The sequence below is a fragment of the Coregonus lavaretus genome, assembly GCF_964263955.1.
Source record: "Coregonus lavaretus genome assembly, chromosome: 32".
Lineage (NCBI taxonomy): Eukaryota > Metazoa > Chordata > Actinopteri > Salmoniformes > Salmonidae > Coregonus > Coregonus lavaretus.
In genome coordinates, this window is record NC_140019.1 from 35,741,882 (window position 1) to 35,756,040 (window position 14,159).

A 14,159-nucleotide genomic window follows, 5' to 3' on the forward strand; every position below is an offset into this window, starting at 1 on the left:
GTTTCAAAACGTTTCTTAAACGGAAGGAAACGGGGCGGGACCTACCCGAATGTGTCCAATGGAAATTCTCGTTTTAGTTGCAACACGTTTTGCAACAGTTTGGACTAATGATTACACCCCTGCTAGAGAGCTAGCTAGTTATTAGCCAGCGTCAAGCCAAGGCTTTGCCAATGTAATAAGAACATTGGCACTGCATTTCACGTTCAGTAACCAAAGGCGTAATGTGACATTTCGAGGAAGAATATGACAAGAATATCAGTTGGACATCAAAATCGGACTGCAAAGGAGAGAGCCGGGAAGAATGGAGAAGTTCTATTGTAGAGTCACGACAACGAGATTCTCTGTTTCTTGAGTAACTACTGTCAAAATCTGAGGAATAGCAATACTGTGTTTTTCTGTGCAATCTTGAAGCTGTTGTCCTTTGCAACTTTTAAAATGATGTATTCATCAAGAAGAAAACCAGTCCTCTATTTCAAAGAAGACAGACGGTAAAACATAACGGTAGTCGGTAGCCCTGATGTTCACGATGAGAGATTATCCTATCCTAGATTGATTAGTCTAGAGGAGGGAACAGATTTATGCATTTCAAGACATTAGCAAACTAGTAGAATGTTTCATTTTTATCTACTAGCGAGGCCTATGTGAATTATAACAATACACTACTACTGTAGATACACTAAAGCCTCTATCTCTGGCTATGACATTGGGACGCTAGCCTATTTCTCTAAAACGTTTAAGAATGCAGCTGGTGTAAATGGTTTGCAGTCAGGTGTTTAATTATATCTCACATAATTTCTTAGTATTGTACAACCTCAGAAATGAGACACCAAAAGAGTAATCAGTCATTAGTTGACTACAATAGAAGTGTGTTGTTCTCAAATGTTGTTGTGTGAAATAATGTTGGTGCATTGATTTTAGTTCGTTTGCTGGTAAAATTGCATGATAGTATTTTAAATCAGCCATTCTTTATAATCTAGACGTAGCTATTGCATACAGTGTGTATGGGTTTCGTTGTGCAAGCGTTTAGTGTACAATACTAATGCCTAACTGAGTTATTGAAACATGTAAACTATTAGCTAATGTTTTCCAATGGCATTGTGATGTGTCTTACGTCCACTAAACCTCTCACTTTTACATGCATGGCACGTGATCAATTTGTGGGTTAAGGTGTGCAAGACAACATTGATTGACTTCACTACATTGCTCAATATGAGACTTGCTATTACTTTTACTTTCAGATTCTGGTCTGGGAAATGCACAGTTTACAAACTCTTTGGTCTGTGTATGGTGCTGGTACTGGTCTCCCTCCTATGGCTCCAACTCAGCTGTACAGGAGACATGAGCCGGGTTGTAGTGGATGACGGACGCCTCCTCCATCAGCCCTGTCCGCTGGAGAGACGGGCATCCGCTGCGGACAACCCTTCCTGGGGTCCTCACAAGCTGGCCCTCCTGATACCTTTCCGGGAGAGGTTTGAGGAGCTGCTGGTGTTTGTCCCCTTCATGCACACCTTCTTGAACAACAAGAAAATACTGCATAAGATCTTCGTAATCAACCAGATGGATCACTATCGGTAAGTGATGGAAGACGTTATGTTGCCTTGTTAGTCATTAGGCCTACAACAGAAGCGCTGTCACTGTCTAATCCGAAGGCCACAACATATTCTGTTCTATTTCAGTCCAGTGGTTGTTGATGAATTCTGATTGGCACAGGGGAACTATAGTCTGGATGTGTGCCTAGTTGATTTGCGCCTCACCAAAGAAATATTGATTCCTACTGGAAGTAAATTATTAGTTCCAGCCATATCTCACCACAGGTTCAACAGAGCCTCTCTCATTAACGTTGGTTACATGGAGAGTGGTAACGACACGGATTACATCGCCATGCACGATGTGGACTTGTTACCTCTGAATGAAGCGCTGGACTATGGATTCCCAGAGGAGGGCCCTTTCCACGTGGCCTCGCCAGACCTGCACCCCCTCTACCACTACAAGACATACGTGGGAGGAATCCTGCTGCTCACCAAACAGCATTATCACATGGTAGGTTAGCCTATTGTTAAGTTAATCATTCATTATCCATAATAATAGACAGCACTTCAAACCATGCACATATTCAAATCAAATTAATTGTCACATGCGGCGAATATACAACTGGTGTAGACTTTACCGTGAAATGCTTGCTTAAGAGCCCTTCCCAATGATGCAGAGTTTAAAAATAGTAACACAAGAGGAATCAAAATAAAATACACAAGAATAGAGCTATATACAGAGAGTACCAGAAACAGATCAATGTGGAGCTATATACAGGGAGTACCAGTACCAGATCAATGTGCAGAGGTACGAGGTATTTGAGGTAGATATGTACTTGAAGGCAGGGTAAAGTGACTAGGCATCAGGATCGATAATAATAATTGCACGATTGTTCGTGGTGGTGGTGTGCTGTTAACTGTGTCATGTTCTGTGTTCCTGAAGTGCTGTTTTAACTGTCATGTTCTGTGTTCCGGAAGTGCTGTTTTAACTGTCTCATGTTCTGTGTTCCGGAAGTGCTGTTTTAACTGTCATATTCTGTGTTCCGGAAGTGCAACGGCATGTCCAACCGGTTCTGGGGATGGGGGAGAGAGGACGATGAATTCTACAGGAGACTAAGAACTGCTGGATTACAGGTAAACCTGGACTGTCCTTGCGTGTCACAAAGCGACAGAGATAGCTCTAGGAAGTTTGGTTAATCCCTGAAGTTACTCTAAAAGAATGACAAGCCAATGAATGATAACCCTCAGTATCTGACACATCTTCCCTACATTGTAGAAAAACTCATAGTACGTTTGCATGTAGACCAGCAAAACAGCTGCCGCCACGTCTCTTAAGTACTATGAATAATATCATCAATCTCTCATTTTCTGTTTGCCAGCTCTTCAGACCCAGGGGGATAAAAACAGGGTATGAAACCTTTCGCCACATCCATGACCCTGCCTGGAGGAAGAGAGACCAGAAGAGAATGGCTGCACAGAAACAGGTAGAGATGCATTCACTGGAAACTACTACCATGTTATATTGTTACAGTGCCTTGCATAAGTATTCATCCCCCTTGGGCGTTTTTCCTATTTTGTTGCATTACAACCTGTAATTTAAATTGATTTTTATTTGGATTTCATGTAATGGACATTCACAAAATAGTCCAAATTGGTGAAGTGAAATGAAAAAAATAACTTGTTTCAAAAAATTCAAAAAATTAAATAACGGAAAAGTGGTGCGTGCATATGTATTCACCCCCTTTGCTATGAAGCCCCTAAATAAGATCTGGTGCAACCAATTACCTTCAGAAGTCACATAATAAGTTAAATAAAGTCCACCTGTGTGCAATCTAAGTGTCACATGATCTGTCACATGATCTCAGTATATACAGTTGAAATCGGAAGTTTACATACACCTTAGCCAAATACATTTAAACTCAGTTTTTCACAATTCCTGACATTTAATCGTAGTCAAAATTCCCTGTCTTAGGTCAGTTAGGATCACCACTTTATTTTAAGAATGTGAAATGTCAGAATAATAGTAGAGAGAATGATTTATTTCAGCTTTTATTTCTTTCATCACATTCCCAGTGGGTCAGAAGTTTACAAATACTCAATTAGTATTTGGTAGCATTGCCTTTAAATTGTTTAACTTGGGTCAAACGTTTCGGGTGGCCTTCCACAAGCTTCCCACAATAAGTTGGGTGAATTTTGGCCCATTCTTCCTGACAGAGCTGGTGTAACTGAGTCAGGTTTGTAGGCCTCCTTGCTCGCACACGCTTTTTCAGTTCTGCCCACAAATGTTCTATAGGATTGAAGTCAGGGCTTTGTGATGGCCACTCCAATACCTTGACTTTGTTGTGCTTAAGCCATTTTGCCACAACTTTGGAAATATGCTTGGGGTCATTGTCCATTTGGAAGACCCATTTGCGACCAAGCTTTAACTTCCTGACTGATGTCTTGAGATATTGCTTCAATATATCCACATAATTTTCCTTCCTCATGATGCCATCTATTTTGTGAAGTGCACCAGACCCTCCTGCAGCAAAGCACCCCCACAGCATGATGCTGCCACCCCCGTGCTTCACGGTTGGGATGGTGTTCTTCGGCTTGCAAGCACTCCCCTTTTTCCTCCAAACATAACGATGGTCATTATGGCCAAACAGTTCTATTTTTGTTTAATCAGACCAGAGGACATTTCTCCAAAAAGTAAGATCTTTGTCCCCATGTGCAGTTGCAAACCGTAGTCTGGCTTTTTTATGGCGGTTTTGGAGCAGTGGCATCTTCCTTGCTGAGCGGCCTTTCAGGTTATGTGGATATAGGACTTGTTTTACTGTGGATATAGATACTTTTGTACCTGTTTCCTCCAGCATCTTCACAAGGTCCTTTGCTGTTGTTCTGGGATCGATTTACACTTTTCGCACCAAAGTACGTTCATCTCTAGGAGACAGAACGGGTCTCCTTCCTGAGCGGTATGACGGCTGCGTGGTCCCATGGTGTTTATAATTGCGTACTATTGTTTGTACAGATGAACGTGGTACCTTCAGGCGTTTGGAAATTGCTCCCAAGGATGAACCAGACTTTTTTTTCTGAGGTCTTGGCTGATTTCTTTTGATTTTCCCATGATGTCAAGCAAAGAGGCACTGAGTTTGAAGGTAGGCCTTGAAATACATCCATAGGTACACCTCCAATTGACTCAAATGATGTCAATTAGCCTATCAGAAGCTTCTAAAGCCATGACATATTTTTCTGGAATTTTCCAAGCTGTTTAAAGGCATAGTCAACTTACTGTATGTAAACTTCTGACCCACTGGAATTGTGATACAGCGAATTATAAGTGAAATAATCTGTCTGGAAACAATTGTTGGAAAAATTACTTGTGTCATGCACAAAGTAGATGTCCTAACCAACTTGCCAAAACTATAGTTTGTTAACAAGAAATGTGTGGAGTGGTTGAAAAACGAGTTTTAATGACTCCAACCTAAGTGTATGTAAACTTCCGACTTCAACTGTATACACCTGTTCTGAAAGGCCCCAGAGTCTGCAACACCACTAAGCAAGGGGCACCACCAAGCAAGCAGCACCATAAAGACCAAGGAGCTCTCCAAACAGGTCAGGGACAAAGTTGTGGAGAAGTACAGATCCGGGTTGGGTTATTAAAACATATCTGAACCTTTGAACATCCCACGGAGCACCATTAAATCCATTATTAAAAAATTGAAAGAATATGGCACCACAACAAACTCACGGACCAGGCAAGGAGGGCATTAATCAGAGGCAACAAAGAGACCAAAGATAACCCTGGAGGAGCTGCAAAGCTCCACAGCGGAGATTGGAGTATCTGTCCATAGGACCACTTTAAGCCGTACACTCCACAGAGCTGGGCTTTACGGAAGAGTGGCCAGAACAAAGCCATTGCTTAAAGAAAAAAATAAGCAAACACATTTGGTGTTCGCCAAAAGGCATGTGAGAGACTCCCCAAACATATGGAAGAATGTACTCTGGTCAGATGAGACTAAAATTTAGCTTTTTGGCCATCAAGGAAAACGCTATGTGTGGCACAAACCCAACATCTCTCATCACCCCGAGAACACCAGCATCATGGTGGCAGCATCATGCTGTGGGGGTGTTTTTCATTGGCAGGGACTGGGAAACTGGTCAAAATTGAAGGAATGATGGATGGCGCTAAATACAGGGAAATTCTTGAGGGAAACCTGTTTAAGTCTTCCAGAGATTTGAGACTGGGACGGAGGTTCACCTTCCAGCAGGACAATGACCCTAAGCATACTGCTAAATAAACACTTGAGTGGTTTAAGGGGAAACATTTAAATGTCTTGGAATGGCCTAGTCAAAGCACAGACCTCAATCCAATTGAGAATCTGTGGTATGACTTAAAGTGGTAGGCATGTTGTGTAAATCAAATGAGACAAACCCCCCCCCAAAAAATCCATTTTAATTCCAGGTTGTAAGGCAACAAAATAGGAAAAATGCCAAGGGGGGGTGAATACTTTCGCAATCCACTGTATATGTTGCATTCAGAGATAGACAAATACTGGATATATTTATTTTGGTTTTATTTCTAATCACAGTACTGACATTTATTCTATTCTCTCCTTGTTTTTGGAAGGAACAATTCAAGGTTGACCCTGAGGGCGGGTTGACTAACTTGCAGTACAAGGTGGAGTCGAGACACGAGCTGACTATTAGTGGAGCCCCTGTCACTGTCCTCAACACCAAACTGGAGTGTGACACGGACAAGACTCCCTGGTGTCTGCTGAACTAAGATGGCCCCCCATGATAGACCCATGCTGCCTCTCATCTGGGTTATGTTCATTATCCACCAAAACAGAAGAAAACAAGACTAAAACAGGAAGGGACTACCTGAACTTCTCCAATGAGAAACGCTTGTTTTTGTGTGCCCTAATTAATATGACCCTGGTACTACAGAGGGGGGTGTTCACCCTGCTTGCTGTGCTAGCTGAGACCGTTTCTGATCCGGAGGACATGGCTGAAACAAACAACCGCACCAGAAGACATGGGTACCATCTTCTGGCCGGCCCAGAGGAGAGGTTTTGGCCTTTTGACGTTTGAACCCAGCAACACCTTCCCTCATTGGAGAGATGGAATGTATTTATAAACGAGCTATATTATGTTATCCTTTTGAACTGCAGCGTAGCTGTCTGACTTGCATTCAGAACTGTGAGTGACTGGATCTCATGCAGGCCTAACTTCAGGGGGCTTTCAACGAGAGACACTTTGCCAATATTGACTATACATGAAAGGAAGGGTGTACTGAAATAATAAGCAATGGCCTTTGTATCTGTTTATCCAGGGACCGACCAGGACCAACCCTGCTTAGCTTCAAAGGCCAGCCAGCAGTGGGATGCAGGGTGGTCTGCTGCTGAGTGTGATCCCAATGGACCATTTGCACTTTTCAGAAATCCGTTCTCTGTCCTTCAGTTGAAGTCTGCTATACTGTCTGGTTTAATGTATTATCATCAGAGTTAGTTTACATATGAAAGGGTTTTCTTTCTGACATTGGATTGGCATGCCACTTCCATGATCCATAGCGCTGTATTCTCATCCGGTATCCATTGTGACCCATCATGTGATCAACTGGTAGTGAGTTGAGTATCAGAGTGCCATTTTGGGTTTGTTGTTGATGGTAAATCAGCTTTTAAAGGTTTACAGTTTTGCTTTAGAAGGTTTTCAGAGACCGACTAGACGTTATGAAAGTATGTTTAGGTAATGCTGAAGCATATGTTACAACAGTGTGGCCATATACCATACTGCTGTAATGTCTTTTTGAATGACGAGACAAGTCAACGGTACCGAAAAATGTATTTGTACAATATTCAGTATTTATATAAAGTTATGATTCAAAACCCCAGGAAAAACATGCATTCGTATTCTCGTTATAACGGTCTTCATTGTACATAATATGATTAACACATCTGTATTGTATTTTCAGTACTTAACATGATCTATTTGATCCATTTGAGTTCTGTCTGACAGAAGACCATTGTACTTAAGCTTCGTTATGTTGACATCCCTAACTATAATTGAAAATGCTACAGTACTTGTTTCAGTTTAAACCTTCTCAGGAAATGCATATAGGGCTAGTTAACTGATATAATAATAATAATAATTATTATTATTATTTAACTGATGACAGGGCGGCAGGTAGCTTAGTGGGTAAGAGCGTTGTGCCAGTAACCGAAAGGTCGCTGGTTCTAATCCCCGAGCCGACTAGGTGAAAAATCTGTCGATGTACCCTTAAGCAAGGCACTTAACCCTAATTGCTCATGTAAGTCGCTCTGGATAAGAGCGTCTGCTAAATGACTAAAATGTAAATGACACTTTGCTTGAGAGTGTAAATGAAGGTGTGTAGCCTCTTGTGAGGTCATCAGGTTTAGATTTCAGGTGCTTAAAGCGACCACTAGCCTGTCATACCAGGTGTGACTTTAATCTTACTGATCCTGTAAACAGACATTAATGAGGGCTTCTACACACAAATGCAGTCAACCCTGCATTGTCTCACTGGTTATAGACAAGCACCATTTTGAATCTACCAAGATGTCTACAATAGCCTGTGTCTGAAATTCTGAAATGTAGCATATGGCATTGTAAGTTTATAAAATCAGTCATAACTCGTTATGCATTTAAAGTCTGCTCAAGACTGCAGCAGTTAGGCTTATTTCTGCTTCATGGCAATGAAAAGTGTCATTGCATTTAAATACCATAGGGAGCAAGCTACCATATGTAATACCCTGGCCATATACGATCATGGTTGTGTGCCTTTTATAGCCTGATAATTATAGAATAGACTATAACACATTTATTTCATAAACACAAACTGAGTCTCACGCAATGGCAACTTTGCCTAATTTTGGGGGCGGGCGTTTGCCGAACCCCAATGGAATTCGTTTTCAATTAGATCGTTATTCATTTGAATATCACAATGAAAACCTTTAGGCCTGTCTACTGAATAATTATTACCTTTGATTGTGGTGATTTGTCACTTCAGCCCCGCATGCAAAGCCCCTGTCTGAAGTCTTTGTTAGGTCATAATTGATCCATCGGCTCTCGACCTGAATACGGCGCCATCAGGACAGGTTTACACTAATCTCCTCAAAGTAGTTTCTGACTCGATGGGACCACACCTCTCAGGCCCTCTGATCTATCTGTTGAGGCGGGGTATAAAGCCCTCGCCTCCCGCCTGGAGAAGGAGCCACATTGAGCCATACTCAACCGCGCACCATGACGAGAGGAAGCCTGAACGCGAGTTCCCTCAACGGGACATCTTCTTTTTATAGTGAGCAACGGACCTCTCCTCATGGTTGCCAAACACGATTATATCAAGGACACGGACAAAAAAAGCGTGCTCCTTCAGTAATGAAGTTATCCATTCCGTGGGTCCTTCCCGGGAAGCAGCCGGACAACAAGCCATGCACATCCAGCAACCAGGCGGTGGCGCACAGCAGCATCCGGCGATGCTGACTTGGGCGCATCTGGGAGACACAAATTCACGTCACCCAGTTTACTACCAGCATCTAAGTGGTTATAATCAAGTTCTGTATAACAGTAATATTTCACGGTTAATTTATGTCGTTAATGTTTCCGACTTTTATCGTTATGGCCCAAGGGATGTTAGCCCACATTATAGGTCTCGCGTTGAATTGTCTTGTAAAACTGATGATCTGACTCCTCTATTAATTACAAATAGAATATGGAATAGGTGTCATTGTGATTAATGTATAATTAAGAATATATTGGAAATGAATGTTTGTTTTCTCTCTGCAGGACAACTGGGCAGTCTATCTAGGGGAATCTTCGTGCGGAGATCCGGCAGGAGAATCCGCACCATCTAGACCGACAATCAGCTGACTAAACTAGGAGAGGTGTTCAGTAAGCAGCGGTACATGTCCCGGACGGAGAAGATGCTTCTGGCCTCATCGCTGAGACTGAACGAGACACAGGTCAATGTCTGGTTCCAGAACAGGAGAACGCGGTGGATGAAGGCCCACGGTGACATGGCCTGTGTACCGGAGAGACACACGCACAGTGAAACATTGAGCAAGGAGGAGGATGAGTTGATTTCCGTGGACAATGACGAGTCATGGGTGTATTTTTGATTTGTATTATATTAGTAAATGTCTTGAGGCCATCACACACATTCATGATGATTCTTGAATTCTTATTCTTGTCAAACAAGAGAGAGACTTGCCTATATTTTACAACTGTGTGGCTTGGCATGGGATGCTTTAGCTCATCAATCAGCTATCAACTAGGCTATGAGTCAATTCAGATTTAGCCATATCATTTTTGTAATATATTTTATATTCCTCTTTCACAACATTCCTTATGTGATTAACCCCCCCCTCTCTCTCTTCCTTTTCACACTGACTTTTTATTGGGTTTCTTTTCAGTTTATGTGGTGGCATTTATCCACATACCGAACCCAGGATATAGGCCTAGCCTTCTAAACTGAACCCAGGATATAGGCCTAGCCTTCTAAGCTGAACCCAGGATATAGGCCTAGCCTTCTAAACTGAACCCAGGATATAGGCCTAGCCTTCTAAGCTGAACCCAGGGTATAGGCCTAGCCTTCTAAACTGAACCCAGGGTGTAGGCATAGCCTTCTAAACTGCTGTTTTTTCTGTTGTTAATGTGGCATTTTTTCAACTGATTACTGTCTCTATATTGTTGTTTTGATTGATATTTTCTAGCTACTTGATGTGCAATTCTCTTGTATTTTTTTAATAATAAAACTTTGGCCTATAGCTGAGAAATGGTGTATAATATATAGAAAGTGTAGTGTCCAAAACAGCAAGTGTGGATGTATTAAAGAACACACTATTTGCTGCAAATAACCATAGGCTACATAAAGATATTGTCCAAATCGACTAATTCTAATGTACTCCGATGACAATAGTGTGATTGACACAAGACTGCAGGTATAGTACCAAACTGAGTGACTAATACATTATGGGCCACTACAGTCTTGTTTATTCGTTTTCAATGAGTAAAGAAGTCCCTCCAGGCAAACTGGCCCTCACTTAACCAGGTATTATGTTCCTAGAAGCCAGGTGTGTGGAGGTAAAAGCTTAAAGTCAGACCCAACACTGACATTCTTCTCCCTAATTGACCTTTATGGACTCGAGCTGACAGAGACAGGACATGTTTGTGCGCGAGAGTAAATGCATCAGACAGCCCCGCGAAAGAGACAGCAATTATAGGGGCACAAAACGTTCCACAATTTGAGCCTAAATATGCTTCAAGGTTCAATTGCAATTAGGTAGTAGATGGAAGATGCCATTATGTAGATATTAGAAAATAATACGCCTGAAATTAATGAACATTATATAATTAATAACGAATAAAGTTATAGTAATTCGGGTACATTAGAAAAATACATATCGTTGAATTGAAAATAGGTAATTATGAAAAATAGAAGCCCTTGTATTTTTTATTAAAATATATATATCATGAATTCTATCCCAGATCTGATTTGAACATAACATCAATATTATCTTAAAAAGCAAAGGTTTTTGCTCAACCTGCACTGTTTACTGAGACCATCAACATCCACTAGAGGGCATTGACCACATAATTAGAGCTCCCCAAATAACCAATAATTCACTTGACATCATTCATTTACCACCAAATTAAATGTAAATGAAAATAAATTATTAGACCAGCACAAGATTTGACAAAATTATTACATTTACATTTTACATTTACGTCATTTAGCAGACGCTCTTATCCAGAGCGACTTACAAATTGGTGCATTCACCTTACATGCCCCTCAACTTTACATTTGACAGATGTACCTAACTAGGGCTGTACTGTTACTATTTGAATTGATAAAGTTATTATTAAAATACTGAATTGATATCATCAACGACAATGTACATTTTAAGGGAACTGTTTTCTTCCTTCCGTTCCTCATTCAATGTACTGAAACTATATAAAAGGTAATCTGTAATGACCTGATGTGTTGATGAATGTTCCATTCAACAGAGTTCTGTAACACTGCTCATGTTTTTAATGTCCTCTATATTGTAGCTTACTATATAGAATAAAATAAATGGCAGCCATTTACCATAACACATCCTATGTCTGTTCCTTTCTGAATAGAGTAACCTCATTCCATGTAAAAGGGACTTAACTCCAGTTAGCCGATTCAAGGCAGACCATGCAGGGGGACAATAATCACATTTTAACTCAGCTTCACACCCCTGCGTGCATACAAAAACCCCAGCTGCTTAATACCTCCTTTCAGACCAGCAAAATCTGTCATTAATTGCCAGAGGCAAAATTAATAGTTGTTAATGGCCGCCTGAATCAAAGGCTCCGGGGCTAGATCTGCCAGTAAAACCTATTAATTCTATACAGGGGGACTGGGGGTTATAGGATTGGTATAGGGGACAAGAGGGGTGGAGACTAAACTCCTTTGGGACTCAAAGGGCTCTTTGGCCCTTGGTGGTTCACATCATCTTCCTCAGAGCAGATCATGAAAGATGGAAGCAGGGGGGCTTTTGTGGTTCGTCCTGATTATTTCTCCCCTGAAAGGACTGACATCTGTCCTGGGTTCCTGGTACTGGCTGGGTCTCTGATCTACTGGTACCCCCCCCCCCCCCGCACTCCTCTCCCTCAACAACATCTAAGATGGTAACTACCCAAGAGGGAGGGACGGTACCCTGGACATAACGCAAAGAGGACATAACTCAGCAAAAAAAGAAACTTCCCTTTTTCAGGACCCTGTCTTTCAAAGATAATTTGTAAAAATCCAAATAACTTCACAGATCTTCACTGTAAAGGGTTTAAACACTGTTTCCCATGCTTGTTCAATGAACCATAAAACAATTAATGAACATGCACCTTGTGGAACGGTCGTTAAGACACTAACAGCTTACAGACGGTAGGCAATTAAGGTCACAGTTATGAAAACTTAGGACACTAAAGAGGCCTTTCTACGGACTCTGAAAAACACCAAAAGAAAGATGCCCAGGGTCCCTGCTCGTCTGTGTGAACGTGCCTTAGGCATGCTGCAAGGAGGCATGAGGACTGCAGATGTGGCCAGGGCAATAAATTGCAATGTCCGTACTGTGAGACGCCTAAGACAGCACTACAGGGAGACAGGACGGACAACTGATCGTCCTCGCAGTGGCAGACCACGTGTAACAACACCTGCACAGGATCGGTACATCCGAACATCACACCTGCGGGACAGGGACAAGATGGCAACAACAACTGCCCGAGTTACACCAGGAACGCACAATCCCTCCATCAGTGCTCAGACTGTCTGCAATAGGCTGAGAGAGGCTGGACTGAGGGCTTGTAGGCCTGTTGTAAGGCAGGTCCTCACCAGACATCACCGGCAACAACGTCGCCTATGGGCACAAACCCACCGTTGCTGGACCAGACAGGACTGGCAAAAAGTGCTCTTCACTGACGAGTCGCGGTTTTGTCTAACCAGGGGGGATAGTCGGATTCACGTTTATCGTTGAAGGAATGAGCGTTACACCAAGGCCAGTACTCTGGAGCGGGATCGATTCGGAGGTGGAGGGTCCGTCATGGTCTGGGGCGGTGTGTCACAGCATCATTGGACTGAGCTTGTTGTCATTGCAGGCAATCGCAATGCTGTGCGTTACAGGGAAGACATCCTCCTCCCTCATGTGGTACCCTTCCTGCAGGCTCATCCTGACATGACCCTCCAGCATGACAATGTCACCAGCCATACTGCTCGTTCTGTGCGTGATTTCCTGCAAGACAGGAATGTCAGTGTTATGCCATGGCCAGCAAAGAGCCCGGATCTCAATCCCATTGAGCACGTCTGGTACCTTTTGGATCGGAGGTTGAGGGCTAGGGCCATTCCCCCCAGAAATGTCTGGGAACTTGCAGGTGCCTTGGTGGAAGAGTGGGGTAACATCTCACAGCAAGAACTGGCAAATGTGGTGCAGTCCATGAGGAGGAGATGCACTGCAGTACTTAATGCAGCTGGTGGCCACACCAGATACTGACTGTTACTTTTGATTTTGACCCCCCCCCTTTGTTCAGGGACACATTATTACATTTCTGTTAGTCACATGTCTGTGGAACTTGTTCAGTTTATGTCTCAGTTGTTGAATCTTGTTATGTTCATACAAATATTTACACGTGTTAAGTTTGGTGAAAATAAACACAATTGACAGTGAGAGGACGTTTCTTTTTTTGCTGAGTTTATTTCCCAGACATTTGACCTTAGTCAAAAAATACCTCTTTAGCTGACCTATTCTCAAAAGGAGTTTCATTTAGCAGACCTATATGCCTATTCTGTAAAGTATTTCATTTAGCAGACCTATAGGCCTATTCTGTAAAGTATTTCATTTAGCAGACCTATAGGCCTATTCTGTAAAGGACTTTCATTTAGCAGACCTATAGGCCTATTCTGTAAAGGACTTTCATTTAGCAGACCTATTGGCCTATTCTGTAAAGGACTTTCATTTAGCAGACCTATAGGCCTATTCTGTAAAGGACTTTCATTTAGCAGACCTATAGGCCTATTCTGTAAAGGACTTTCATTTTGTAGACCTATGTGAAGGATTTTCAGTCCACAGTGGTTTTGGATGCCTTGATAAAAAAATAAAAAATCCTAGTCAACCT

The 14,159-nt window shown here is 42.1% G+C and overlaps 1 protein-coding gene across 1 annotated transcript; it reads left to right on the top strand.

Annotated features, from left to right (window-relative positions):
• Positions 1–109: 109 nt before the first annotated feature.
• LOC311107997 (beta-1,4-galactosyltransferase 7-like) lies at positions 110–7,403 on the top strand. Its single transcript, XM_084150629.1, has 6 exons — positions 110–488; positions 1,239–1,571; positions 1,815–2,040; positions 2,580–2,663; positions 2,909–3,013; positions 6,139–7,403. Exons 1-6 carry the CDS (start codon positions 436–438, stop codon positions 6,292–6,294), a joined length of 957 nt encoding a protein of 318 aa, XP_084006755.1. The 5' UTR covers positions 110–435; the 3' UTR covers positions 6,295–7,403.
• Positions 7,404–14,159: the final 6,756 nt, after the last annotated feature.